The sequence below is a fragment of the Aquarana catesbeiana genome, linkage group LG13 (assembly GCF_042186555.1).
Source record: "Aquarana catesbeiana isolate 2022-GZ linkage group LG13, ASM4218655v1, whole genome shotgun sequence".
Lineage (NCBI taxonomy): Eukaryota > Metazoa > Chordata > Amphibia > Anura > Ranidae > Aquarana > Aquarana catesbeiana.
In genome coordinates, this window is record NC_133336.1 from 19,583,770 (window position 1) to 19,611,544 (window position 27,775).

Here is a 27,775-nt window from a genome sequence, read left to right on the forward strand (position 1 = left end):
ATGAATGTGCACTTAAAATAAAAGACAAACAGTCCTTGAATAACAGGAAACCAGCACGGGAGATCCATCCAAAAGGTGCCCCAACAAAAGGCAATGGGATGAGGTGGTGAGAGCGGGACGGGGTGCTCAAAACAAAAGTAAAGAGAACTCACAACTTCCCCGCTGGCTATGGGGTCTGGCACCGTACAGAGCGACTCACCGGCTCCAACAAACTGTGTAGTAGACGTGGCGTGGACAGAGCCAATGCTCCGCCGTGAGGAGAGAAGCCTCACCGAGGCTCCGTGACGATGGATGATGACGTCAGCACAGGGGAGCCGCCGGGGTGTCAGCTGGTGGAAGCAGACCGCTGAATCTCCAGACTGTGTCTCCTCGAGAGTGAAAAACCTCAATAGTGGGTGGTGTCACTACACAGAATCCAATGATGGATCTGGGGGGCCGACCAGGAGAGAAATAGTACTGCCGGCAGGCTGATGGAGCTCACATCTGCCTAAACGGCCTGTGGCCCCTCAGGATGGGAATGATTTGATGATGAATAAATGGTACCAAACGGGGACTGATGGTAAATAGCCAAGCCAGAAGGGAATAGTGGAAATGATGATGCTGAATAAAAAAAACCCCTGCTGGCTGATAAGGAGCTTCACAAAAATGATTGGATAAGTGGATGGATGGATAAATGATCACTGTGACATGGCTCTGGATAGGACCACTGTCATGAGGTCGCCTTGACGACGCGTTTCGCGCATGAGCGCTTTGTCATAGTCCATAGTCATGAGCATCATCATTTCCACTATTCCCTTCTGGTTTGGCTATTTACCATCAGTCCCCCTGTTTGGTACCATTTATTCAACATTGAATCATTCCCATCCTGAGGGGCCACAGGCCGTTTAGGCAGATGTGAGCTCCATCAGCCTGCCGGCAGTACTATTTCTCTCCTGGTCGGCCCCCCAGATCCATTATTGGATTCTGTGTAGTGACACCACCCACTATTGAGGTTTTTCACTCTCGAGGAGACACAGTCTGGAGATTCAGCGGTCTGCTTCCACCAGCTGACACCCCGGCGGCTCTCCTGTGCTGACGTCATCATCCATCGTCACGGAGCCTCGGTGAGGCTTCTCTCCTCACGGCGGAGCATCGGCTCTGTCCACGCCATGTCTACTACACAGTTTGTTGGTGCCGGTGAGTCGCTCTGTATGGTGCCAGACCCCATAGCCAGCGGGGAAGTTGTGAGTTCTCTTTTTACTTTTGTTTTGAGCACCCCGTCCCGCTCTCACCACCTCATCCCATTGCCTTTTGTTGGGGCACCTTTTGGATGGATCTCCCGTGCTGGTTTCCTGTTGTTCAAGGACTGTTTGTCTTTTATTTTAAGTGCACATTCATATGTTGAAATCTAGTGCAATATAAGATTGTGTTACTGTGGGTTTAATTGCAATATTTTCTTACAACTTGGTTATACAATTCACCAGTTACTATTGACATTTTATAATCACTATTGGTTTTATTAAACTACTCAGTTTTATTTATTTATGACTGTTGCAGTTTGTTTTTATAATATCCTGAGCGCTGGGCAATATTTGTTTTTCTTTTGTTTTGATCTGTATCTACCAGCTACGGTTGGTCCAGCTGCATGGGTGTTCCTTTTACCTCCCTCCTCTCTTATTTATAAGTCATGCTACATATATATAAAAGATGCTACATTACATGGTGTGTAACTACACATGTTGCACACCGCATGCTTTGTTGGAGCTCTCCAGGTAGTCTACCATTGGCGCTGTGTTATTGCTGTTTTTTTTCTCAGAAAAAAAAACCCCCGAAGCTGATTGGTTTCTATGCAGAGCTGCACTAGATTTTGCACTCTCCAGTTTCAGTAAATCAGCCCCATGCATAAGATGCACTAGATCTCCTATTTTTTATTCAAAATTGTGAGTGACAGCCTTTAACTGTGGGGGGAAAAAAAATATAAGAGCCAACACATTTCAGGAGTTCACACATTTCCTGAGGGGCTACAATGCAAATGAAAAAAAAATAAAATAAAAGGTTGTTTTTTATTTTTTTTTTTAATTATAATTTTGTGAATGCTTGTATATTATTTAGATGGTATTACATTATATTTGCATTATATTGTTGGTCATTCATTAACCGCTTCAGGTCCGCCATACAGTAGTTTTACTGCTACAGGGCGTTACCTGTGTGCCAGATCGCGTATATATACGATACAAAAGCCGATCAGCAGGTGCGGGGTACCCAATGTTCGCCGCTTGTTGGGCAGAGAGGCAGAAAGCCCATCTGACTATGTAAATAAGGCAGATCACTGTTCTGACAGGAGGGAAGAATGTGGAATTTGTGCCCTTGCAAAGCAGGGAATGAATTGAATCTCTTCCACCTAGTAAAAGCACCTCCCACAGTACACCTAAACACTGGCTAGGCACACAGTTAACCCTTTGATCACCCCTGATGTTAACCCCCTTCCCAGCCAGTGTCATTGGTACAGTGACAGTGCAATATCGCAGTCCCCCGCTATAAGTTGCTGATCACCGCCATTACTAGTAAAAAAAATATATATAAATAAATATCCCATAGTTTTGTAGGCGCTATAACTTTTGCGCAAATTAATCAACATACACTCATTGGGATCTTTTTTACTAAAAATATTTCGAAGAATATATATAGGCCTAAACTGATGAATACATTAGGTTTTTTTTATTTTTTTTTTGGATATGTATTCTAGCAAAAAGTAAAAAAAAAAAAAAAAAATTTTTTTTTTTTTTTTCCAAAATTGTCGCTCCTTGTTTATAGCGCAATAAATACATAGCAGAATACATATTGGCCTAAATTAATGAAGACATTTGTGGGGTTTTTTTTTTGGATATGTTTTATAGTATAAAGTAAAACTTTTTTTTTTTTTTTTTTCAAAATTTACTGTCTTTTTTTGTTTATAGTTTAAAAAATAAACGCTTTCCTCTGTGTATAAATGATCCCTTGAGACCCCATTCACACAGGGGCAACACGATTTGCAGGTCGCCTCAGCGAGGCGACCTGCAAACGACTGCCCGGGCGACTTGCAAAACGACTTCTGTATAGAAGTCTATGCAAGTCGCCCCCGAAGTCGTACAGGAACCTTTTTCTAAGTCGGAGCGACTTGCGTCGCTCCCCTTAGAACGGTTCCATAGCACAGAACGGGAGGCGACTTGTCAGGCGACTAGGTCGCCTGACAAGTCGTCCCTGTGTGAATGGGCTCAAAGAATCCCATTGAGCACTTATTTCTGATACAAAGTGTGATCCCTACAACAAACTTTTCTACAGCATTACAGGTTTTCAGGATAAGCTTGGACTACGTGATGTTTACATACGATCTCCTCGTTTGGGATGTAATGCCGCGTACACACGACCGGTTTAGCCGTCGGAATAAACTCCGAAGGCTTCTCCGACGGAACTCCTACGGAATTCCATTCAGGCTGTCTTGCATACACACGGTCAATCCAAAGTCCGACCGTCCAGAACGCGGTGACGTACAGCACGTACGACGGGAATAGAAAAAGGAAGTTCAATAGCCAGTAGCCAATAGCTTCCGTCTCATACTTGCTTCAGAGCATGCGTTGTTTTTGGTCCGTCGGCACAGCATGCAGACGAGTGGTTTTCCCGATAGGAATTGGTTCCTTCGGAAATATTTAGAACATGTTCTATTTGTAGGTCCGTCAGGATTTTCGAAAAAGTAAGTCCGATGAGGCCTACACAGGATCGAAATAGACGAAGAAAAGCTTCCGTCGGACTTTTTCTGTCAGACGTTCCGCTCGTGTGTACGCGGCATAAGGCTCCCTCTCTCTTTCATTCTGCTGCTGGGTGAAAAGGCTGATTACTGACAGAACACTAACAAAAAAAGTATGTGTGTGTACAGGGCCTAAGAGTTTTTTGTATTTCTCGACGTTCTGTCTCAATATGTCGCTCTAACTTTTGCTGTCTCTTGTTACGACTAATGAACACGATACAATGCCATACTTGTGTAACCTCCCTATTAATATGTTTTTTAATATATTTGATGGCTATTGTTGGTGATATCTTATGTGAAGATTGCATTGTTCACCATGTTTCTTTTTATTCTTTTGCTACCACGTGCTTCATGTAAAGTCTCAATGCCCCCCCTTCCCCTTTGCTCCCATGTTTCTTTCAATAACATAAGATTGAATAAAAAAAAAAAATGCAGAAGTGATCAAATACCACCAAAAGAAAGCTCTGTTGGTGGTTTAAAAAAAAAAAGGACATACAGTACTTTTTTTGGGGTACAGTAACGCATCACCGCGCAATTGTCAGTTAAAATAACGCAGTGCCGTATAGCAAAAAATGGCCTGGTCATGAAGTGGTGGTGGGGGGGGGGGGGGGGGTAAACCTTTCCGGAGGTCAAGTGGTTAAAACAATACATTTGCAAGTTTTTATAAAATACTATGACGTGAATAAATGTTACATTTTATTACTCAGGTCCTAGGATTTTTGTAAACTTGCGAATGTCCTATAATTTACAATGTATTGGATTATATTTGCATTGTATTGTTGACCATTCAATAAAAATATACTTCTGGACTCGATCACCTTCGGTATGGCGCCCTTGCTACGTTTTACATATTTGAAGAACCTTAGGGGAAGCTGCAGTGCTGGAATGAAAGGAAGGTTAAAGAGTGTGTGTATATATACTGCCCTGAACAAACACAGAATTAATAGCATCTTCTATAGCACAGACTCATAAAAACAGGATTTTTTTTTTTTTTTCCATGGCCAACATACGCACTTTGCATTCCTCCCCAGTTTTTTTTTTTTTTTTTGTTATTAAACCCAAAAGCAAAAGTTCTATTATATTGCATCTTGCCATTTCTTATATGTGATGGCTGCATTCATTTTTTTCTTTTTGTTCTATTTTCATCTGGTCACCAATATGTTGAATTTCACAAGAACCAACTCCCCAGCAGATTGTACCAGTTAGAGAGATAAGACAAACCATTTCACACTGACGGGGGATGCTTACGATGATCGGCTTTTATTTATTTATGTGAAACCTTTACCCCAAAAGGAAAAAAAAAATGTTTTTATTTTAACGGATCATAAAGTGCGAGCTGGAGTTTGGCTTACGTTTTGTTAGTGTACCTAAATCTGCTAGTACATCTAACACCTCCCCCCCCCCTCCCACCAGGCTAACAATGCTGCTGCCCAAAGGTGCCCCCTGTGCTCCTTCATTCAAAGTGGGGGCGCTCTAATACAGGAGGGGTGTTACTGACCAGATCCCCCAGTGAAAACCGAGGGGAAAAGCCTACAAAAAAAAAAAAAAAAAAAAAAGAAAGAAAACCAATGCAGCCACCACATCTAATGATTGGTAAGCTGCAATATATTACACTTTGGGTTTTGGGTTTAACACCGCTTTAACTGCCCTATGAAGGGCACAACATCCTCCTTTTTTAAGGCTCAAAGCTTTTTTTTACCCTAATGCATTCTAGTAAAAAAAAAAAACCTTGTGTGTGCAGCCCTTCTTATACTTGCCTTATGCCGCGTACACACGAGCGAATTTCTCGTCAGAAAAAGATATGACGGCTTTTCCGACGGAATTCCGCTCAAGTTTGCCTTGCATAAACACGGTCACGCAAAAGTTCGCTGAAATTACGACCGTCAAGAACGCCGGTGACGTACAACACTACGGCGAGCTGAGAAAATGAAGTTCAATGCTTCCGAGCATGCGTTGAATTGTTTCCGAGCATGCGTAGGGATTTTGCGCATCGGAATTGCCACAGACGATCGCATTTTCGGATAGGAACTTTTCCCGACCGAAAAAATGAGAACATGCTCTGTCTTTTTTGCTGGCTGGAATTCCGCCAGCAAAAGACCGATGGAGCGTACACACGGTCGCATTTTCCGACGAAAAACTCTCATCGGTCTTTTGCGGGCAGACATTCCAATCGTGTGTACACGGCATAAGGCTCCATTTATACCTAGGCATTCTGGAATCGCTGCAGATCGTGTGTCGCTATTGCGATTCCGTTAATTTTCAATGGCACCCCAATTGTGGGGCGATTTTGCCACGATTGTTGCCCGACAAATTGTGGAAAAATCGCGGGAAGCTTGTCGCCCCAAAAAGTTCCAGAACTTCTTTTGGGCAACGGGCGTCCCTCTATTTTGTTTGCATGATTTTGCCGCGATTTGTCAGGCAACAATTGCGCCAAAATCGTTGCGCAATTGGGGAGCCATTGAAAATTAACGTGATCGCAAGAGCGTCCAGAGGTTTGCGGTGATTCGGGAATTGCAGGCAGAATCGTGGCGGTTCCACCCATGATCCAGCAACGCCTAGGTGTGAATAGAGCCTAAGCCCTATCTCGATCCAACGATGTGCATGAGAGCAGCGACCGTCCAAGGTCTCTCCTCATTGGCTCACACAATCGCACCCACTGAGACAATAAGGAGAGAGCAGGGGGTGGGTGGGGCCGAGCCATGCTGTGTGTGTGTGTTGGAATGCAAAAGAATTTCACCAGCACACCAAGGATCTCCAGAGTGGGTCCAAAGCTTTATTCGATGATCGCATAGTTACAGAAGATAGCAATGTTTCGGAGCCACGCATCCCCCCTTCATCAGGCATTGACGAATGGACACGCAGGAGCGCAGCTTGGGAGCGAGCTTGCTTGAGTCCCTTTATAGCAAAAGGCTTGCTGTTGGGGGCACACAGCAGAAGGGAGGAGCCAGGAACGCAGGCGGGGGACCCAAAAAGAAGAGGATTGGGGTTGCTTCGTGCAAAAACATTACACAGAGCAGGCAAGTGTAAGTTTGTTTTTTGTTTTTGTAACTCTTTCTTTTAGAAAACCGCTTGAAGTGAACCGGGCACACTATCCTAATTCAAGTAAACCAGGCTTGCCAGATACTGTAAGTGTAGCAGTGTACAGTGCCTTGAAAAAGTATTCATACCCCTTGAAATTTTCCACATTTTGTCATATTACAACCAAAAAACGTAAATGTATTTTATTGGGATTTTATGTGATAGACCAACACAAAGTGGCACATAATTGTGAAGTGGAAGGAAAACGACAAATGGTTTTCAAGATTTTTTATAAATAAATATCTGAAAAGTGTGGTGTGCATTTGTATTCAGCCCCCTTTACTCTGATACCCCTAACTAAAAGTCTAGTGGAACCAATTGCCTTCAGAAGTCACCTAATAAGTAAATAAAGTCCACCTGTGTGTAATTTAATCTCAATATAAATACAGCTGTTCTATGAAGCCCTCAGAGGTTTTTTTAGAGAACCTTGGTGAACAAACAGCATCGTGAAGGCCAAGGGACACACCAGGACCGGTCAGGGATAAAGTTGTGGAGATGTTTAAAGCAGGGTTAGGTAATAAAAAAAAAAAAAAAATATCCTTCCCACTATTGCTCTGCTGAACCGTAGGGTAGACGCACTACACAAGCATATGCAAACCCTGGTCTACTTTATCCTTTTGGGTGCCAAGATTACACTAGTGGGGGCCTGGAAAAAGCCCTCTATCTCATTTCTGGCAGCAAAGAGGAAAATATCCTGGATTATGTCACAAGAACAATTAGTAGCGAAGCTTCTGGACAAAGTACCTAAGTTTGAGGACATCTGGGAACCTTGGGCAACCTACTCTGGCATTTCCCTATGCCCGGGCATTACACCAGACTCTTAGATCCTTCTTGACCCCACCCTCTCCTTTCATTCTTCCCTATCCTTTCTCTCTTCTGCTCTCTCTGAGGCATTATGATGCCTCCCTCTCCTACTTCTCTCCCATTTTCCACACATATAGAATTTTATAGTTTACGCTTTAAAAAGAGCAACTGTCCCCCAGAGCGAGCCCTATATACCGCTAGGGTATGGAGGGGGGATGGGGGGCCCTGATCTCCGGGCCGCGGGGAGGGAACCACACACTCAGTTTGATGCCATGGAGGTGATGTGCGGCTGCCTTCTGGGGGCGGGGGGGGGGGGGTTAGGGTACTTCACCCAAAAAATAGGCGGTGTTTTACTATCCCAGTCTGGACTTGAGCCTCTGGGAAAGGTTCTCCACCTAGACAGAGGACCCAAATACCGTTGTTGCCGTTAGTGCTCCTCTTCACTATAAAAGTTACTTCTGATCTACATTTTGGAATTAAATAATAGCATACTGTCTCGTATATGATCTGTTACAGTTGACACTTTGTTGTAGTAATTCTTTGTTGCCAAACAGGCTGATATGTATTTGTACACTATTTGTTCTACTTGAAAATTTAATAAAAAATATGTGAAATATTGAGCATAAAAAAATTTTTAAAAAATATGCTGAGCTTGGAACGTCTCACGGAGCACTGTTTAATCCATCATCTGAAAATGGAAAGAGTATAACACAACTGCAAACCTACCAAGACATGGCCGTCCACCTAAACTGACAGGCCGGGCAAGGAGAGCATTCCTCAGAGAAGCAGCCAAGAGGTCCATGGTAACTCTGGAGAAGCTGCAGAGATCCACAGCTCAGGGGGGAGAATCTGTCCACAGGACAACTATTAGTCGTGTTCTCCACAAATCTGGTCTTTATGGAAGAGTGGCAAGAAGAAAGACATTGTAGGAAAAAAGCCATAAGAAGTCCTGTTTGCAGTTTGTGAGAAGCCATGTGGGGGACACAGCAAACATGTGGAAGAAGGTGCTCTGGTCAGATGAGACCAAAATTGAACTTTTTGACCTAAAAGCAAAATGCTATGTGTGGCAGAAAACAAACACTGCACATCACCCTGAACACACCATCCAGCAGGGAAAGCTGGTCAGAGTTGATGGGAAGATGGATGGAGCCAAATACAGGACAATCTTAGAAGAAAACCTGTTAGAGTCTGCAAAAGACTTGAGACTGGGGCGGAGGTTCACCTTCCAGCAGGACAACGACCCTAAACATACAGCCAGAGCTACAATTGAATGATTTAGATCAAAGCATATTCATGTGTTAGAATGGCCCAGTCATAGTCCAGACCTAAATCCAATTGAGAATCTGTGGCAAGACTTGAAAATTGCTGTTCACGGACTCTCTGCATCCAATCTGACAGAGCTTGAGCTACTTTGCAAAGAAGAATGGGCAAAAATGTCACTCTCTCTAGATGTGTAAAGCTGGTAGACACATCCCCAAAAAGACTTGCAGCTGTAATTGCAGCGAAAAGTGGTTCTACAAAGTATTGACTCAGGGGGGCGCTATACAAATGTACCCCACACTTTACACATATTTATAAAAAGAAAATTTAAATAATTTTCCTTCCACTTCACAATTATGAGCCACTTTGTGTTGGTCTATCACATAAAATCCCAATAAAATACATTTACGTTTTGGGTTGTAACATGACAAGGTGGAACATGTCAAGGGGTATGAATACTTTTTCAAGGCACTGTATATCCCTGACAGCCGCAGTGTATAAAGAGAACACTGGAGACAAGCCAATTGCTTCTTGTTCTTAGGTGACCAAACAAACATCCCGATCAGTCATATGATTCCAGGTAGTAAGCGCTTGCTCGCTGGTGCTGCGTCATTCGGTGTATTCGGTGACACTGTCATTTTCTTCCTCTGTGCCAAAAAAGCTTTTTAATAATCTCAAACCTATCCAAGAAGTTTAGGTGAATTGACGCTAGTATGCTGGGGATTTTTCTGTCTGTTGCACAATGAAGGTAAACCAGACCTGTCTCATCAATTCTATTATTCATCAATCGCGTTAATGCAAGCTTATGATGTTGTAGAGTAAATTTTGCAAGGTTTTTTGCAAATTTTTCTAAGAGTGCAGTCCATTGTGTTCATTTTAGGGCTCCATCTTGCTTATGGCTTTGTAATGTATGCATCGGTCAGACATAACTTTATGACCACCCACCTGATATTGAGTAGGTCTGTCTTTTGCCACCAAAACAGCCCTGACCGGTGCAGGCATGGACTCCAATAGACCTCTGAAGGTATGCTGTGGTATCTGGTACCAAGCCGTCAGTAGCAGATCCTTTAAGTCCTGGAGGTTTGGAGGTGGGGCCTCCATGGATCGGACTTATTTTTCCAGCTCATCCCACAGATGCTCGATTGGATTGAGATCTGGAAAATTTGGAGGTTAAATAGACACCTCAAACTCATTTGTTGTGTTCCTCAAACCATTCTTGACCCATTTTTGTGTTGTGTGGTAGGGCGCATTATCCTGCTGAAAGAGGCCACTGCCATCAGGGAATACCGTTTCCATGAAGTGGTGGGTTTGGTCACAGACAATGTTTAGGCAGTTGTTACGTGTCAAAGTAACATCCACATGAATGGCAGGATCCAAGGTTTCCCAGCAGAACATTGCCCAAAGCATTACACTGCCTCCACTGGCTTGTCTTCTTCCCATACTGCATCCTGGTGCCATTTCTTCCCCAGGTATGTGGCGCACACTCACCCGGCCATCCACATGAAGTTAAAGAAAACGTGATTTATCAGATTAGGCCTCCTCCTTCCGTTGCTCTGTGGTCCAGTTCTGATGCTCGCGTGCCCATTGTAGGTGCTTTTGGCTGTGGACATGGGTCAGCATGGGCACCCTGACCGGTATGTGGCTACACACCTCCATACACAACAAACTGCGCTGCCCAGTTTTTCTGCTTTCAACACATCAACTTCAGGGACATGTTTACTTTCTGCCATCTTCATCCCCCTGGCTTTCAGATGCCATTGTAATGACTTAATGCATGCTATTCACTTAAGCTGTCAATGGTTATAATTATGGCTGACCAGTGTACTTACCTGTCCAGGTGCCCATTATGGCCAGAGGCATCTCCTTCAGAACTGCAGAACATGAGGCAGTGATCAATGTGCAGAAAAACCCTTCTCTTTTTGCAATATGATGCCATACCTAGGACCGCATAAGGCCAAGAGCATAGAACAGACAGAGCAGTGATGGGGACGGGCACGTAAATATTAATCGATATACATCTACACCAGGGTTCCATGGAACTGTAGGGTTCCTTCAGAGGTTGCTAGGGGTTCCTTGAGCAATTTATGCCTCTCAGATAAGTTCCCACTGACACCATTGATCTTGTTAGCTATCTGTAAGAAGCATTCTTCCCAATGACCACAATTGTAAGGAACATTCTTCCCACTGACCATCACACTAATATATCATGAGTTGGGGATATTGTCATTTTTAGAAGGAGTTCTCTGATACCGAAAAGTTATCTCAAGGGTTCCTCTGCATTGAAGAGGTTGGGAAAAGCCAATCTACACTATATACTGTACAGCAAGGGTGCTCAATCCATGGCCGGCAACCTCATTCTCTGGGATGGTGGGTCAGAAAGCCCAGATCGCGATCAACGAGTTGCCAACCCCGTCATCCCCAGAGCATCAGAGTGCATGGAGCCGACAGCAGAGGAAGCAGGCAGCTGTAGAGGGAGCAGGAGCCGCATAAGCTGATGCTTTTTCTGTAGTGTCGGCTTCTGTCCCAGGCGGAATGATACCATTTACATTTTTGGTTTTGGGGGGGGCAGTTAAACTCCATGGTTCACTTTGGCCCATGACCAGGTATCAAACTACTTAAGTAGCCCTCATTCTTCCTTTTTTTTTTTTTTCACAAACCTCACAGCACAATTCTTACTTGTAACACAGTGATCCAGATTTGTTCCACGTCAGTGACATATCGCAGTCTGAAATTCAGTCTTCCAAATTCCCGCTCGTCTCCAGACAGTGTTATTGTATCTGCAGCAAAAAAAAAAGAAATGTCTGTTCACAAATCATTATCCTGGTAAATATTAAAGCTGACATGCAAGCAGATTTCGAATATACAAATCAATGCAGCTCTTTATTTACAGCACAACATTAAAGGTTTTTTTGTTTTTTTTTTAACACAAACAGTGTAATTGATCTGGTATCAACTGCTCACAGCCCACTGTATAGCAGAGCTCAGGGAGGGGACGGGAGACGCAGCACAATCTGTCCATGTGCTGACAAAAGAGCATTCTGATAGGAGGAGAAAGCGTAGTGACGGAGATGAGCTTATAACTGTGCTGCTTTCATTATCCAGTAACATGCAGGGGGAGGGTCCATCAAAGCCTGGGGTTAAGAGTAGTATGGGTTTTGTTTTTTTTAAATTGTACTTCCCTAGGTGGCTGCAGCATCAATCGGATGTTGCATCTGCCCCCCGCCGTTTCTAAGGGTGAGAACTGAGCGATCAAACACCGCTGATCATTCAGTTCTCCCCGCCACTCTGAGCAGAGAGCTGGTGACTGTCAGTTGCCACTGTCTGCTCTGACCTCCCCCCCCCATAGCACTAGGCGGTGGGAGCGGCTGAGGTGCCAGTCCGGTGCAGGCTCCCGGGTGGATCCCGACCATATGATCGCAACCTTTCCCCAGCCAGGACCCCGCTCTTTGACGTTAGTTTACAGAGGGCTTCAGCTGTCGGCTAAAACCGGTTTATAGGAGTGCAGAACGAACTGCACTCCTGTAATCCACAGTAGAAGTACAGCCAAACGAGCTTTGGTTGTACTTCTCCTTTAAGACCCCTTTCACACTGGTGCGTCAGCGGTAAAGCGCCGCTAGTTTTAGCGGCGCTTTACCGCTGTTATAGTAGCGCCTTTTTGGCCGCTAGCGGGGCTTTTTTAACCCCCCGCTAGCGGCCGAGGAAAGAGTTATTAGTGCCCGTGTTGCGGTGCTGCCCATTTATTTCAACCGGCAGGGGCGGTGTATACACCGCTCCTCCACCGCCCCAAAGATGCTGCTTGCAGGACTTTTTTTTTTTTCCCCCCTCCTGCAAGCGCACCGTCCCAGTGTGAAAGCACTCAGACTTTGACACTGGGGTGGCTTGAGAGTCGCTTTTCAGGCGGTATTTTTAGCGCTAAAAAAACACCCCAGTGTGAAAGGGGTCTAAAGGAAGTGAGTTGGCCATCATCCCAACTGGAAGGCCGAGGACATCTAGTGGTGGGAAAAAAATACTGCAATGGACCCCTCAGGGTTGAAGGTGAATATTGCAACAAAACCTGCCTTTCTAAATTTATTTTAATGGACCTATCATTTAACTGGGGTTTTAAAGTTTTTAAAATAACTTGAATTGTGTAAAACATATATTATTTTGGTTGGATCTCCTACGGGTTGAGTAACTGTTGTAGGTGGTGAGATCCGTGTCGAGTCTGTATGTCAATTTCAGCGAAGCCAAATAGTGTAAAATCAGCAGTTTTCTGGTCTTACCAAGACTGCGGTTACTGCCTTGTGAATCTTTCCTGGAGGAATTGCTGCTGCGGATGCTGGAGACAGAATCGTATCTCTAAAAAAAAATAAAAAAAAATAACATGACCTCTATTAATGGGGGACAACGGCAACAGATACACAGCAACCATTTCAACTGCCAGAGTATATAATACATAAGTAGATGTAATGCGTTTTCCTCTACCATGCTGTGCTATATGATCTAATAGACTTACAAGGGTGGCAACACTTTCCATAGTCTGCAGTTCTGCAAGCTATGTGTGACAGCCCCACCTTATGCCTAGCCTGTGGACTGTACCTCCACACTGGTGACACCCACTCTGAGCCCTCCCCCCCCGGTAAGACCACCTAAAGTACATCCGCATCCAGTGCTGGATTAAACTCTGTAGAGGTTCCTAGGCAGTGGAAACCTTGGGGCCCCCCCTTCCCCTTGCAGCTTTCTTGTGCATGTGCTCTAGTAGGATAACTCTGAACTAAGTAGTGTGCATGTCGGCTGCTGGATGGAGATGACCATCACTACTGTACATTACACGGACATGAACTTCAATGGCATCCCAGTCTTAGTCCGTAGGGTTCAATACTGAGTTGGCCCACCCTTTGCAGCTTTAACAGCTTCAACTCTTCTTGAAAGGCTGTCCACAAGGTTTAGGAGTGTGACTATGGGAATGTGAGGTCAGGCGCTGATGTTGGACGAGAAGGCCTGGCTCGCAGTCTCCGCTCTCATTCATCCCAAAGGTGTTCTATTGGGTTGAGGTCAGAACTCTGTGCAGGCCAGTCAAGTTCCTCCACCCCAAACTCGCTCATCCATGTCTTTTTATGGACCTTGCTTTGTGCGCTGGTCCAAATCATTTGGTGGAGGGGGGATTATGGTGGGGGGGTTGTTTTTCAGGGTTTGGGCTCGGCCCCTTAGTTCCAGTGAAGGGATATCTTAACGTGTCAGCATACCAAGACATTTTGGACAATTTCATACTCCCAACTTTGTGGGAACAGTTTGGGGATGGGCCTTCCTCTTCCAACATGACTGAATTTGGAATTTGTTGGAAAACGAACATACAAAACAAAATTAAAGGACTTTCATCTAAATTTGTTACATCCGAATCTCTGAATAACCCAAAAATTTGTCCGAATTTTTATATTCATACCAAAATTAATTGCACATGTCTAGCTGCATAAATTTCCTTTTTTTTTTTTTTTTTTTAGGCTGTCTTTCTTTTTTTTTTTCCCTGGTGATCTGGCCAGCAAGTCTGTTGTTTTTCAACAGAACACACTCTCCTGCAGATGTAGCAGTTAGGGGGTTTGGGACAAACCATTTACCACAGACAGGGGTGCTCACAGAGAACACACAGCTTTTATTTATTAATGCAAAACCTTTATCCCTAAAGGAAAATAGCTGTTGCTGTAACTGATTGTGTAATTGCAGTGTGAGCAGGAGTTCAGCTTCAATTTGTTAGTGTATCTAAATCTGCTAGTCCATCTAACACCCCCCCCCCCCCTGCAGGCTGACATGGCTTCTGTGCCTCCAGTGCACCTTCATCCAGAGCAGGGGCACTCTAATACCGGAGGTGTGGTACTGGCCAGATCACCAAGTAAAAACAGAGGGGGAAAAAGCCATAAAAAAAAGATAACAAATGCAGCCACCACGTCTAATGATTGGTAAGCTGCAATATATTATCTTTTTGGGTTTAATACTGCTTTACCCCCTCCATACAAAACCTGTGTGATTTTGTGTTGGCAAGCCTACTCTGCACATCTTTCAATCCAGTATTGTATTCCATAGAAGCCTCTAGTTATTACATCTCCAGTTATTACAGTCTATAATTGGTGTATTTCCAGTACCTGAATAACGCTGCTCAGATCATACAGGGAAGTGCTGAGACCCGAAGTATCAGACGTTTTGATGTTCCTCAAGTCGCAGACTGAAACAGACCCAGAGATTAAAGGATTTAGTTACAACGTCGAGTTCTTCCAAGCAGATATAGAGAAGACTTTTGAGACGGGAGCCTGGCAATCCGTGAGTGGACAATAATGCCGTATTGTTCTTTAGCTTCTCAAATCGTAAAGACGAACAGAAAATCAACCGTACTACTGCTCCAATAGTTTTTCATTCAAATTTAACAAGAAAATTACATAGAAAAGTCTTTCTTTCTTGAAAAGCAATTACCTTTCTAAGCTGCTCCATAATTCTTACTACCAGGCATACAAGTTAAAAATCGTCAGTTATTATTTTTGTACGTTTTTTAAATTCCATGTATTCATTAAGCCCTTCATGCCTAAGGCCTCTTTCACACGGGGGCCTCCGTTGGACAGACTCTGCTTGCTCAGCAGGGGGGATCGCTCCGCTGACAGGTCCGTCTTCACTCACTGTGCAGAGCAGAGACGGACACAGTCCTGCTCTCCTCTATGGGGAAACCGGGGGGGGGGGGGGGGGGGGTTGGGGGAGGGGAACGAACCACCTGTCCGATCCACCAGACTGATGGAAAATAGGACCACCATCTGGATTTTGCAGACAGGATTGGATAGCGGCGGATGCCAGCAGACATGTCACCATCCACGGCTTCATAGGGGTTAAATGGAGGGTCCAATCAGGTCCACCTGAAAAGCTGACAGGCGGACCTGATTGGACAGCCTGTGTGAAAGGGCCCTATGGGTAAAACGAATCTTAAAGTAATGGTAAACCCTCAAGGTTTTTCACCTTATTGTATTCTATTCATTAAGGTGAAAAACCTTCTGCTCTGCACCAGCCCCCCCCCCCCTCTTTTTCTTACCTGAACCCGATCGTTCCAGCAACGAGCACGAGCCCAGCCGCCGTCTTGCGTCCTCATTGGATAGATTGATAGCAGCTGAGCTATTGGCTCCCGCTGCTGTCCATCAAATCCAGTGACACGGGAGCTGGGTGGGGGGCGGGGCCGAGTCCTGCTGTCTGTGTCAATGGACGCAGCAGCTGGACTTGTGAGCGCGCCTGCACGGGTGCCCACATGGAATGCTGCTCTCCGTGGGGGCACCCGATGAAGAGGAGGAGCCAGGAGCGCCGCCGGGACACCCCAGAAAAGGAGGATCGGGGCCACTCCTGTGCAAAACCCTTACACAGAGCAGGTAAGTATAACATATAGAAAACTGAGGATGACCAGGAAAAAATGTAAATTGGTGCCCACACCTGTCCTTCCACCACTGCGCCTAGGATAGTTAAAAACACCTGTAAGCTGCCACTTAAACTGAAGATAATTGTAAGCCCGAACAACACCCTGTGGATGAATGGTGGCACTAAATGCCTAATGAAAAAAATATTTAGAAGACCAATCAATACACTCTTACTGAAGAGTGCAGAACTGGTCTAAAAGAGTCCAGTCTACCTATAACCAAATATAACTCTGGTGTATAAAGTGATGAACCACAATACACTTCCCTAGTGTGGTATAACCTCCACTTGGGACAATGTGAATCAAAAGTGCTATAAATGTATGTGCAGCAAAAAAAAAATGAATGACATAAAATAATGCATTTCACACAGTGACAATCATTAACATGGTGAAAAAATGATCAGCATTAGTGAATAAACTACAACATATTCTAAAAACGAAAAGCCAAATAAAAAAATATATATATAATATACATAGAAAATGTTGGTGAAAAGTCCACAATGTATTCGTGCCCAACGAAAAAGAGAAGAGATTCCAAAAAGTGAGTGTCTCGATTTAATAATCCTGTGCCGCGCTGACCACCACACCTCAGTGACATATATCCACACTCTTACGGATGGCAAACTCACCAGCTGTTGAGGCCTTACACTCGCGTGTTTGGCCGGACAAGGCTTTAACCCACTAGCGAGTGTAAGGCCTCAACAGCTGGTGAGTTTGCCATCCGTAAGGGTGTGGATATATGTCACTGAGGTGTGGTGGACAGCGCGGCACAGGATTATTAAATCGAGACACTCACTTTTTGGAATCTCTTCTCTTTTTCGTTGGGCACGAATACATTGTGGACTTTTCACCAACATTTTTTATGTATATTATATATATTTTTTTTTTATTTGGCTTTTCGTTTTTAGAATATGTTGTAGTTTATTCACTAATGCTGATCATTTTTTCACCATGTTAATGATTGTCACTGTGTGAAATGCATTATTTTATGTCATTCATTTTTTATTTGCTGCACATACATTTATAACACTTTAGATTCACATTGTCCCAAGTGGAGGTTATACCACACTAGGGAAGTGTATTGTGGTTCATCACTTTATACACCAGAGTTATATTTGGTTATAGGTAGACTGGACTCTTTTAGACCAGTTCTGCACTCTTCAGTAAGAGTGTATTGATTGGTCTTCTAAATATTTTTTTCATTAGGCATTTAGCGCCACCATTCATCCACAGGGTGTTGTTCAGGCTTACAAGTATAACCTATAGAAGAAATGGATTCTGGACAGCCGCACTCTGATAAAAACCTTTATTGTAATCAATAGTCAACGTTCATGTGACAACGGAAGCAGGACAGACAGCTGACGCGTTTCACAACATCATTGTTGCTTAGTACTTAATAAGTATAACATGTTTTTTGTTTTACAAAAAAAAAACAAACCTTTACAATCACTTTAATGCCTAAGCACAATTTTGCTCTTTGACGTGTTAGTAAAACTGTACATATCCCAACTACTTTGTGCATCCAGGTGGATTATACCACGTTTATTTTTCAGGAAAAATTGGTCTTTCATTTGGTAGCAAATGGTTATGGCTATCTCCTGATTTTTTTTTTTTTTTTTACTATCAAAGGAAAACCAAAAGAGTAAAAAAAAAAATCATATTTTTAAATTTAGCTGTATATTTCTTGTTACTACCATAATTTACCACCAAAGAACAACAAAAAATAAATTCTCCTGACAATCACTACTTTTACCATTTTACACAGTAGGGGAGGCCGGGATCTGGGGGTCCCCTTGTTATAGGGGGCTTCCAGATTCCGATAAGCCCTTCCACCCGCAGACCCCCACAACCACCGGGCAGGGTTGCGGGGATGAGGCCCTTGTCCCCCTCAACATAGGGACAAGGTGCTTTGGGGGGCTACCCCAAACCACCTTCCCCATGTTGAGGGCATGTGGCCTGGTACGGTTCAGGAGGCGGGGCGCTCTCTCGTCCCCCCTCTTTTCCTGCGGCCTGCCAGGTTGCTTGCTCGGATAAGGGCCTGATATGGAATTTGGGGGGACCCCTACGCAATTTTTTTTTTCTTTAATTTTGGTGCGGGGTTCTCCTTAATATCCATACCAGACCTGAAAGGGACTGGTAACGGACTGGGGGGATGCCATGCCGTTTTTTTCAATGACTTCTTATATCTGTATTGCCGGGACCGACAATTCATAATAGCCGCGAGTACTTTTAAATGACTTTTTTTCCTTTTAGAAATGTCATTTTGCTCTCACTGTTCTAAGCACGGGAGACAAGCGCCACTTTACAGGCATACTATAGACACCCCCCAGGTACGAAATTTAAAGGAATATTTCACTTTTATTGTTTCACTTTAAGCTTTATTAAAATAACTGCTCCCGAAAAAACAGCCGTTTTTAAAACTTTTTTTTTGCATTGATACATGTCCCCTGGGGCAGGACCCGGGTCCCCAAACACTTTTTATGACAATAACTTGTATATAAGCCTTTAAAATGAGAGCTTTTGATTATTCATGTTCGTGTCCCATAGACTTTAACGGTGTTTGCGTGTTCAAACAAATTTTTTGCTTGTTCTGCTGTGAACCGAACCAGGGGGTGCTCGGCTCATCCCTAGTGTTCAATACTTATTATACCCGCTGTGTGTGTGTTAGGTTCGTTGGTAAGGGGTTAATTATATAAAATATATTTAAGGCTTTTCTCCCTGGGAAGCACTTAATCTGCCATTGGGGCAGATGGTAAGGCAGCCTGTTTGGGTACCCTCGATAGAATATCATACTAGCGCCAAATTAGATAGGAGCCAATGAACCTACTAGCACGGGGTGTAGGAGGAACCAGAAGTACCCGGAGGAAACCCATTCATACACTGAAAGAACATGCCCACTCCATGCAGATAATGTCCTGACCAGGACTTGAATGGTAGTCCTGCAAGGCAGAAGTGCTAACTACAAAGCCATGGTGCCACCCTACATCTAAGTAACAGAAATTCTCAAATTTGTTTTTTTTTTTTCTGAAAGCTTACTTTTTTGTTAGATCATAACACATAAATGTGTAGCGGTACCCCTGTAGGGGCTGCTGGTTGTTGTGGTCCTTCTCTCACTCTGCACAGCCAGGCACACAATCTTCAGACACTCAGGAGTTAAGAAGCAGTTCTTGTACTTTAATTTTTTTAATGTTTTTATTGAGGGGAATTAAACTTGGATGGGGTAAGGGTAGTATGGGATGCCCACTTGATTGAAGAAATAAATAGTTGGGACTCCCAACTAAAGACACTCCTTGTATATACACCTCCTCACTTCCAGCTCCAGCACATCATTTCACCACTTGATTACCGATCTCACTTTCCAGCACATCACTGGATTCCTCACTTCAAGGACCAGCTAGCACTATGTTTTAGGCCTGGCACAAAAAAATGTAGGTAGTCCTAGTGCTACTGATCCCCTGCACCACATCTTCAGGCCCTGTCAGCCCTCCTGGCTGCAGCTGCCTATCTCCATTGCCCGTGCCACCACAGTCCAATCCACTGGCTTTGCACCCATCCCAGACTGCACTCTCCCAGTCCTCTCAGGCGTGCCTCCCAGTCCTCCTGACTGTGTGAACACTCACCAGCCCTCCTGGCTGCCTCTGTGGAACTCCTACAGACTTGCCCGGCAGTGTTCTCCTGTTGTCCTCTCTTGCTCCTCCTGTGCCTCCTGGTCTTGACACCTCTGTGGGCTGGCTGTAAGGGAGTCCTGTCCGCACCCAGGCCCAAGGTCACCCCCCCCCCCCCAGACTGGGGAGCTCCCTCAAAGGCCCCAACAGCCTACCACTCCATCTCCATCTTCCACCCGATAACCAACTCCTCCCCAACTGAGCTGACCCTGAGAGTTTGAGGGGGTCCTGCCCCCTGCCAATCCTAGTTGGGGATTGGACAGGGCCCTCAGAACACTCCAGGCAGCTCCACCTCACCTCTTCTTCCTTTCCAGAAGCTCCTAGCATGTTCTGGAAGGAGAGGGGAGGTCTCGGTGATGCTGCCTTTGAGTCACCCAGCTCTTCCTGGCTTCCTGCCAACCCAGAATCAAACACACAGGCTTGGCTGCCTGCCAAGCTTGCCTAAATTTTCCTACACTACAAAAAAAACCTAACTGTAGAGGCATACCCCACTTTACGTACCCTCACTTTACGTACACTCGCGAGTACAGACATACCCGCGAGTGAATGTAAAGTGCCTCGGAAGTACGGACACGTTGGCAATTATGGGAAATCTTGGTCAGCTTGATATGGCACTGCTCCCGAATCATAAATGACAGGGACACCAAACTTGGGGGGCACCGAGAGGGGACCCAGGACTACAATATATCCGATTTTGGGGTCGGATAACTTGCCTAGGGCATCAGTTATGCCTGTAAATGACTATTGCAATGCTGTACATGTATTGAGAAGTGAAAAAAGGTATTGCTTCACTTTAAGTACATTTTTGTTTTACATACATGCTCTGGTCCCATTGTGTACTTAAAAGTAAGGTATGCGTGTACATATCCGTTTATCACTAAAGGGTGCTACACCTGTTAACTCTCAAAAAAAGTTGAATTATTGCTGATGCTAATGTGGTGTTGTCATTTCTGGAGTCTATCACCACAGTCTGACTATGTAGCAGCATTCATATTTCAATGTAAGTTGTTCAAACATTGTCATGATTAATGTCCTAATCATCAGAGGAAAGTCCTAAATCATTATTTGCTATAGATTGCTGTGTAGACAATGTATCGGAGAAACAGGAAGACAAAGTCATAATATAACTATAAAGTGAGATGTTTGTCATCAATAAAGTGACCCTGCCAAGCAAGCATGTCGCTGTAAAGTAGAAGCAGAATACTTACCTTTCCTACGTTCCCCAATAAATTCGACTCTGTTGCTGAGAAAATGTCCCCCAAAGCAGTGGCGGCTGGTGCTCAAAATACTGAAAAAACCCCCAACAAATGCAGCCATTGTGCTCATCAAATGCAGCCACTGTGCCCCATCAAATGCAGCCACTGTGCCCCATCAAATGCAGCCACTGTGCCCCATCAAATGCAGCCACTGTGCCCCATCAAATGCAGCCACTGTGCCCCATCAAATGCAGCCACTGTGCCCCATCAAATGCAGCCACTGTGCCCCATCAAATGCAGCCACTGTGCCCCATCAAATGCAGCCACTGTGCCCCATCAAATGCAGCCACTTGTACCCCATCAAATGCAGCCACACAGATGTTGGGGGAGGGGGGGTATATCAATGAACAGGTCTTTTTTAAATACGTAACCCCAGGTTTTTACCTGAGCCATACATTCTAGCTGCGTCTGGGCTCATCGTTCCACGTCTGTTCAGATCGGGTGACATGTGCGTCTGGACGAAGCCCGGATTGTAGACGATGTCATAGTTCGCTCCATACTGATAAGCTGCAGACAGCTCCGTCTTCCTGTCTGTGAATGTGGCCCTTGCAGATCCTGAGTGACAGAAAGTAAAGGCATCAGATATGTGAGTCACAAGATGAGGAATTACTGCTGACATTAGAAGATCAGCGTGAAATAAAAGCTGTCACTTACCAAACTTTTTTTACGTAAAAGCACGTCAGACCTATTGTCCTCTCCCTCTTACATTGTTTTTATAGGGAATATTCTCCCTCTCATCAGATAATGACTCAGGTGTTGATTTAATGATGTAAAAAAGGGCTGAAATTTAAGAGCCACACCACTGCTAAGGTGTCCAGATACAACTTTATTCCATTAAAGGTCAGTGGTACAATTGAAGATATATCAAACGCGTTTCAGGGGTCTAAGTTCCCCCTTCATCGGGGCTAGAAAGAACATATCTGTACGACTGTACAATCACATTGTAGAATGTATAGTTCAATTTATACACATACCAGGTTTGAGTTATTTTTTTTTTTTATTAGGTTTAAAGTAGAACTATGGGTGTAATGACACCCCGAGTATGAAAGGGGTTAAAGCCGTTTAAGATGTTCCATTTCCGAACACAAAGGCAGCTACCGAACGCTTCAATCAGCCAAACAAGAAAATAATTCTCCCCCAAGTACGAGAATAGGCTCTGTCTTGAGGGTCAAACAGGAATGAACTTTTATTAAAAGGAATACAAGTCTTATATACAGTAAGACTCTGAAAATACACCTGTGACCAGAAACCTAATTAACATGAGCTCATTAACTAATCCCTTTAAGCAGGCTGGTCAAAAAAAAAAAAGCGCCCTGAGGCGATTCAGTTCGCATAGGTAGCGCTATACAAGTCACTCCATTCATTCATTCGTTCATTCATTCATTTATTGTTATGATAAATCAGGTTTCACTACAGGTCAGACTTGTTGTCACTGAGCTTCACACAGTAGATGATACATTATCATAAGTTTAAACACAGGACTCCTTCATACAATTGCAGGGTTAATTAGCCCAGACAACAATGGCTGAAAAAAGAAGCCACACTAGACTAATTTACAATATAGAAGACAACAGACAGGTGGCTGGAGTTGATGACATTAGCATCTAACAGTATGTGTCCCAACAGTATGAATCAGTCACTATTTGTAATATGGCAAATACAGGGTTCCCAGAGTCTGTGTCTCTTGGGGCTGATATGGACCTGAATCCAAAGTAACACCACCTCAAGGGTCCCCAGGCATACAGCTCACAAAGAACACCGTTCCCCCAAATGCCAGGGCCCATGATATGTCGACAAGTGGCTAGCATTCAGTCCCCTCCAAAAGCCTCTGTCCCGGCTAGGTCTGTCACATTGGGCAAAACTTTTTTTTTTTTTTTTTCATTTTGAATAGAGCAAGAGAAGGTTATAACTAGGGATGCACCAATACCATTTTTTTTTTACAATGAGTACGAGTACCAATACTTCTTTTTTTTTTTTTTTTTTCTTTTTTTTTAGTACTTGCTGATACCAATTACCGATACCTACTGCAACTGTTTTGTTTTAACTTCAGCTATTAGCAATGGTACAAAGCATTGAAAAGTTAATTACAAATGAAATCGTTTTTTTTTAATTTTGCGCTTTTTCAATGTGAATTGTGTAAATATATGTTAATATATATGTGTAAAAATATTCACTAACAAAGCAAACAAAAAAAAGTTTTGTTTGTTTATCATTTATAAAAACAGGAACATAATTAAATGGAGGAGAATAAGGAGTTAATTAAGGCTGATTAGAGTAAGGCTGATTAGAGGAACATTTGTTCATCCCTTTGATCTGCAGATGAATAAACAGAAATGTACAAAAAGAAACAATGTTTCTTTTTATGTTAGTGTTTCAGGGCTGAGCAATGTTTGTTAATAAACATTTCCGGCTGCTTTTTTTTTTTTGACAGCTCCAATTACCAGACTTCTTTAACACTGGTGAGACCCTCTGACAGCTCAAAGAACGGAGCCTGAAAGTATCCGTTTCAGGTATTGCTGCAAGTACCGATACTTGTGCAAATACTCGGTATCGGCACTGGCACCGATACTAGTATCAGTGCGACCCTAGTTATATCCCCTGTCCATTTTTTTTTTTTTTTCCGCCATCTGTGTCCCATTGGGGAGATTTACCTTCACTTCCTGTCCCATAGCCAAACAGGACGTGAGAGAAAATACCTGAAAATTAATGGATTCCCTTGGGGAACCCCCCAGGTCACCAAAACTAATGTCTTCATTGGAAGATTCTTTTTTTTTTTTTTTTTTTTTTTTGCTCCTTTTTGGATAAAGTAAGGGAGAGTTATAACCCCTCTCAGATTATTTTTTTTTTGCCATCTGTGTCCCATCGGGGAGATTTACCTTAACTTCCTGTCCCATAGCCAAAACAGGAAGTGAGATAAAACATCTGCAAGATAAGGGAATTCCTTGGGGACCCCCCCAGGTCACCAAAACTAGTGTCCCTATTGGAAGATTTTCCCGAATTACTTTTCGGGGGACAACCCAAAATTTGTGATTTTCTTTTACTTTCACTTTCAATGATAATGGTAAACAGGACACATACCAGAGGGTGAATCTCCTTAACGGGGGGGGGGGGGGGCACAGACAGCAATAAAAAAAATGGGAGGTGTTCTAAACCCTCTCCACTCCATTCAAAACGAAGAAAAAAGTTTTTCTTTTAGTTATACTTTAACATTTCACCCATAATCTATCTCTCTTTTTTTTTTTTTTTTTTTTTTTCAGCACCCATATTCTCATTTTTGTTCAGCACTCATGTTCTCGTTTTTATGTGATTACTTTAACACACTCATTACTATTGACTGTTTGGTTTTAATTATGACCCCGTGGATGTGGATATTGTATTGATGTCAGATTGACATAATAATCTCCTAGCCCCGATAAAGGGGACACTTAGACCGTTAGATTTTTCTTGAATTGACCTTTATTGGAATAAAGTTGTATCTGGACCTCTTAGCAGTGGTGTGGCGCTTCAATTTTAGCCCTTCTTATATTACACTACAAGCCAAAGAAGACTGTGGAGATCCTCTGGGGTGTAGAAGACGCATGCTTCTGTGATGTTTCGGTGAAGGTTTATTGATGCTTCGGTGATGCTCTTTTGAAGCTTGGCAGATGCCCTATGTGTGTGGATATCTCATACCTTCCTCCAAAACAAAGGGAAGCTAAAGCTGAATTAAAGCCTCTCAAAAGCTGTAGGTGCTTCGCCATAGAATTCTATGGAGGCTTTGAAGACACTTTGAAGCACCACTAAAGCTACATGGGGTATCATTTTTGAAGCAAAGCCAAAGCAAATGCAAGGTGTAAACAGGACTGTAAGCTAACCATTTTATTTAGTGACAGGAGCTTTGACTGGTGTTCAGAAAGCTTTAACAAAGCGTATTCGAAGCCTTGTTTTGAAGCAAGTATAAACTAGCCCTTAGTGTCAGATTTGTCCGCCTCGATGGCGCAGTCCCTCTAAAAATCGCTGATCACCACCATTACTAGTAAAAAAAAAAATATTAAAAAAATAAAAAGTCCCTAAATCAATCCCATCGTTTGTAGACGCTATAACTTTTTGCGCAAACCAATAAATATATGCTTATTGGGATTTTTTTACCAAAAATATGTAGCAGAGTACATATTGGCCTAAATTGATGAAGAAATTCAATTTTTTTTTTTTTTTTATTGGATGTGTTTTTATAGCTTTTGACAAGTTTTCCTGACAAGGGAGGTAGCTCCAGCACATGGCCTGTGATTGGCAGCCTCATCTCTGTCAGGGCTGGCCCTACCATGGGTCCCGTTTTTCTCAGGCGCCAGTTTGGGAGGAGCGGCACCAGGGCCATCTGATGGGCACTGATGGGCTGCACTGATGAGGTGGCACTGATAGGCTGCACTGGTGGGCACTTATGAGGTGGCACTGATGGGCTGCACTGGTGGGCACTGATGGACACTGATCAGGCTGCACTGGTGGGCACTGATGAGGTGGCACTGATAAGCTGCACTGATGGACACTGATGAGGTGGCACCTTTACGGGAAATAACAAAGATGTATAGTTGTTTTGAGAAGCATTAGTCCCTTGAATTGCACAGAACACACTTGCCTTTCAGTCCTTCCATGTGGGTGGGGCTGGTCAGGTTTCTCGGCTGAACATACGTCGGTGCAAATGTTGGAACGACAAATGGAATGGCTCTTCCGTCTGTGGGCATTTTGGAAAGCAGATAATCCTCTGTGCAGCCCACTTGCTGTTTCATTGATACAGCTGACATTGGAGGGTGATCCACAATGTGCGATCCTTTCCCGGGGGCCTCTACACATCCTGAGTCTGGCAAGGCTGGAAGGAGCAGAAAATATATTTAAAAAAAGGATCTGTACATCTACATTACCGTTGGGTTTTTTTGTTTTTTTTAAATACATGCATTTATTTGAATATATTTTTCAATTGCCACTAAAGATATTAATCCACTTTGTGTGCACCAAATGTATTTGCAAACCCAGATATCACCTTGTAACAGTGACATCATCACTGTTCTGTACATAGCCTGTGCAGCGAGCAGAGCTGTGGGAGGGGCCAAGCAAGCTCCATCCACTAAAGAAAACTACAGGAGGGGGCGGAGTTAAGACCAATGACCCTGCACAAGGAGATGGAGCAGCAGTGTGCGGTCTTTATTACAGGAAGTCTCACACTGGATTACTGCACAGATCTGGAAGAAATACACAAAGCTCACCGATATTCCAGGAGAAGACACATGACGAATCCTATCCCAGAGAGTAAGTGTGTAGAGTCAACACATTGAGAAGGAAGTGTGGCCTAAAAAAATAGTGAGACCCATCTGGGCAGCTGTGGTGAGAGGTGCTGGCAGAGAACTGTCCTGAAAATATTGCTGCAAGGCCTTTTTTTTTTTTTTTTTTCTGTGGCTGGGGTTCCTCTTTAAATAGCACAAAGCTATGTTAACAGTTTGGGATGGACAAATAAAGAATAACATGAGGGTTAAAATAATTCTTTCCTGCTTCTCCAGGCTCCCTTGGTATTAGTATTCAGGGCCACCATTAGAAATTGTGGGGCCCCATACTGTCTTCCTGACCTGCCCCTCAATGAGCCAATGGTTGTCTAAACTTTGGCTGTTTGGGCAGGAGCCGAACATCATAAATAAAACTAGTATTTCTACCACCCCTATATATGTATATAACCGTTTCCTGCTGCCAATGGCTCCTTAAGAAGCAGGAGTTGCTGGCACCCACCACATCCCTAGCAACCACTGACGTTACCAGCACAGATCTGATAAGCCTCTGTCTGCAGACCCCCACAACCACTGGGCCAGGGTTGTGGAGAAGAGGCCCTTGTCCTCCATCAGGTTCCAGCCTGCCCTGGCCTATTTAATATAGAAGAAGAGGTAAAACCTTTAACCACTTGACCTCTGTAAGATTTACCCCCTTTCTGACCAGGCCATTTTTTGCAAAACTACACTGTGTTGCTTTAACTGACAATTGCACGGTCATGCGACACTGTACTCAAATAAAATTTGTCATTTTTTTCCCACAAATAGTTTTCTTTTGGTGGTATTTGATCACCTCTGCGTTTTGTATTTTTTTTAGCTATAAACAAAAAAAAGACTGCCAATATTGAAAAATAAAAAACTATTTTTTACTTTCTGCTAAAAAACATCCAATAAAAAAAGTAACAAATCAAATTTCTTCATCTAGGCCAATATGTATTCTGCTACATATTTTTGGTAAAAAAAAAATCCCAATAAGTGTATATTGATTGGTTTGCACAAAAGTTATAGCCTCTACAAACTATGGGATATCTTTATTTATGTATTTGTTACTAGTAATGGCAGCGATTAGCGACTTATAGCAGGACTACGATATTGCGGCGGACAATTTGGACACTAACTGACACTTTTTGGGGACCAGTGACACTAAGACGGTGATCAGTGCTAAAAATATGCACTGCCACTGTACTAATGACACTGGCTGGGAAAGGGGTTAACATCAGGAGCTATCAAAGGGTTAAATGGGT

General features: G+C 43.6%; 1 protein-coding gene across 4 annotated transcripts in view; it reads right to left on the minus strand.

Moving 5' to 3' along the window:
* Nucleotides 1-27,775, minus strand: part of TC2N (tandem C2 domains, nuclear) — a 112,005-nt gene that overhangs the window by 31,885 nt on the left and 52,345 nt on the right. For all 4 annotated transcript variants that reach the window (XM_073609685.1, XM_073609684.1, XM_073609682.1 and 1 more), the window contains 5 exons: nucleotides 25,856-26,086; nucleotides 21,628-21,798; nucleotides 15,022-15,101; nucleotides 13,168-13,243; nucleotides 11,582-11,682 (listed from right to left, as the gene is read on the minus strand). In XM_073609685.1, the coding sequence (XP_073465786.1) occupies nucleotides 11,582-11,682; nucleotides 13,168-13,243; nucleotides 15,022-15,101; nucleotides 21,628-21,798; nucleotides 25,856-26,086 (659 nt within the window). The remainder of the gene's footprint in view (nucleotides 1-11,581; nucleotides 11,683-13,167; nucleotides 13,244-15,021; nucleotides 15,102-21,627; nucleotides 21,799-25,855; nucleotides 26,087-27,775) is intronic.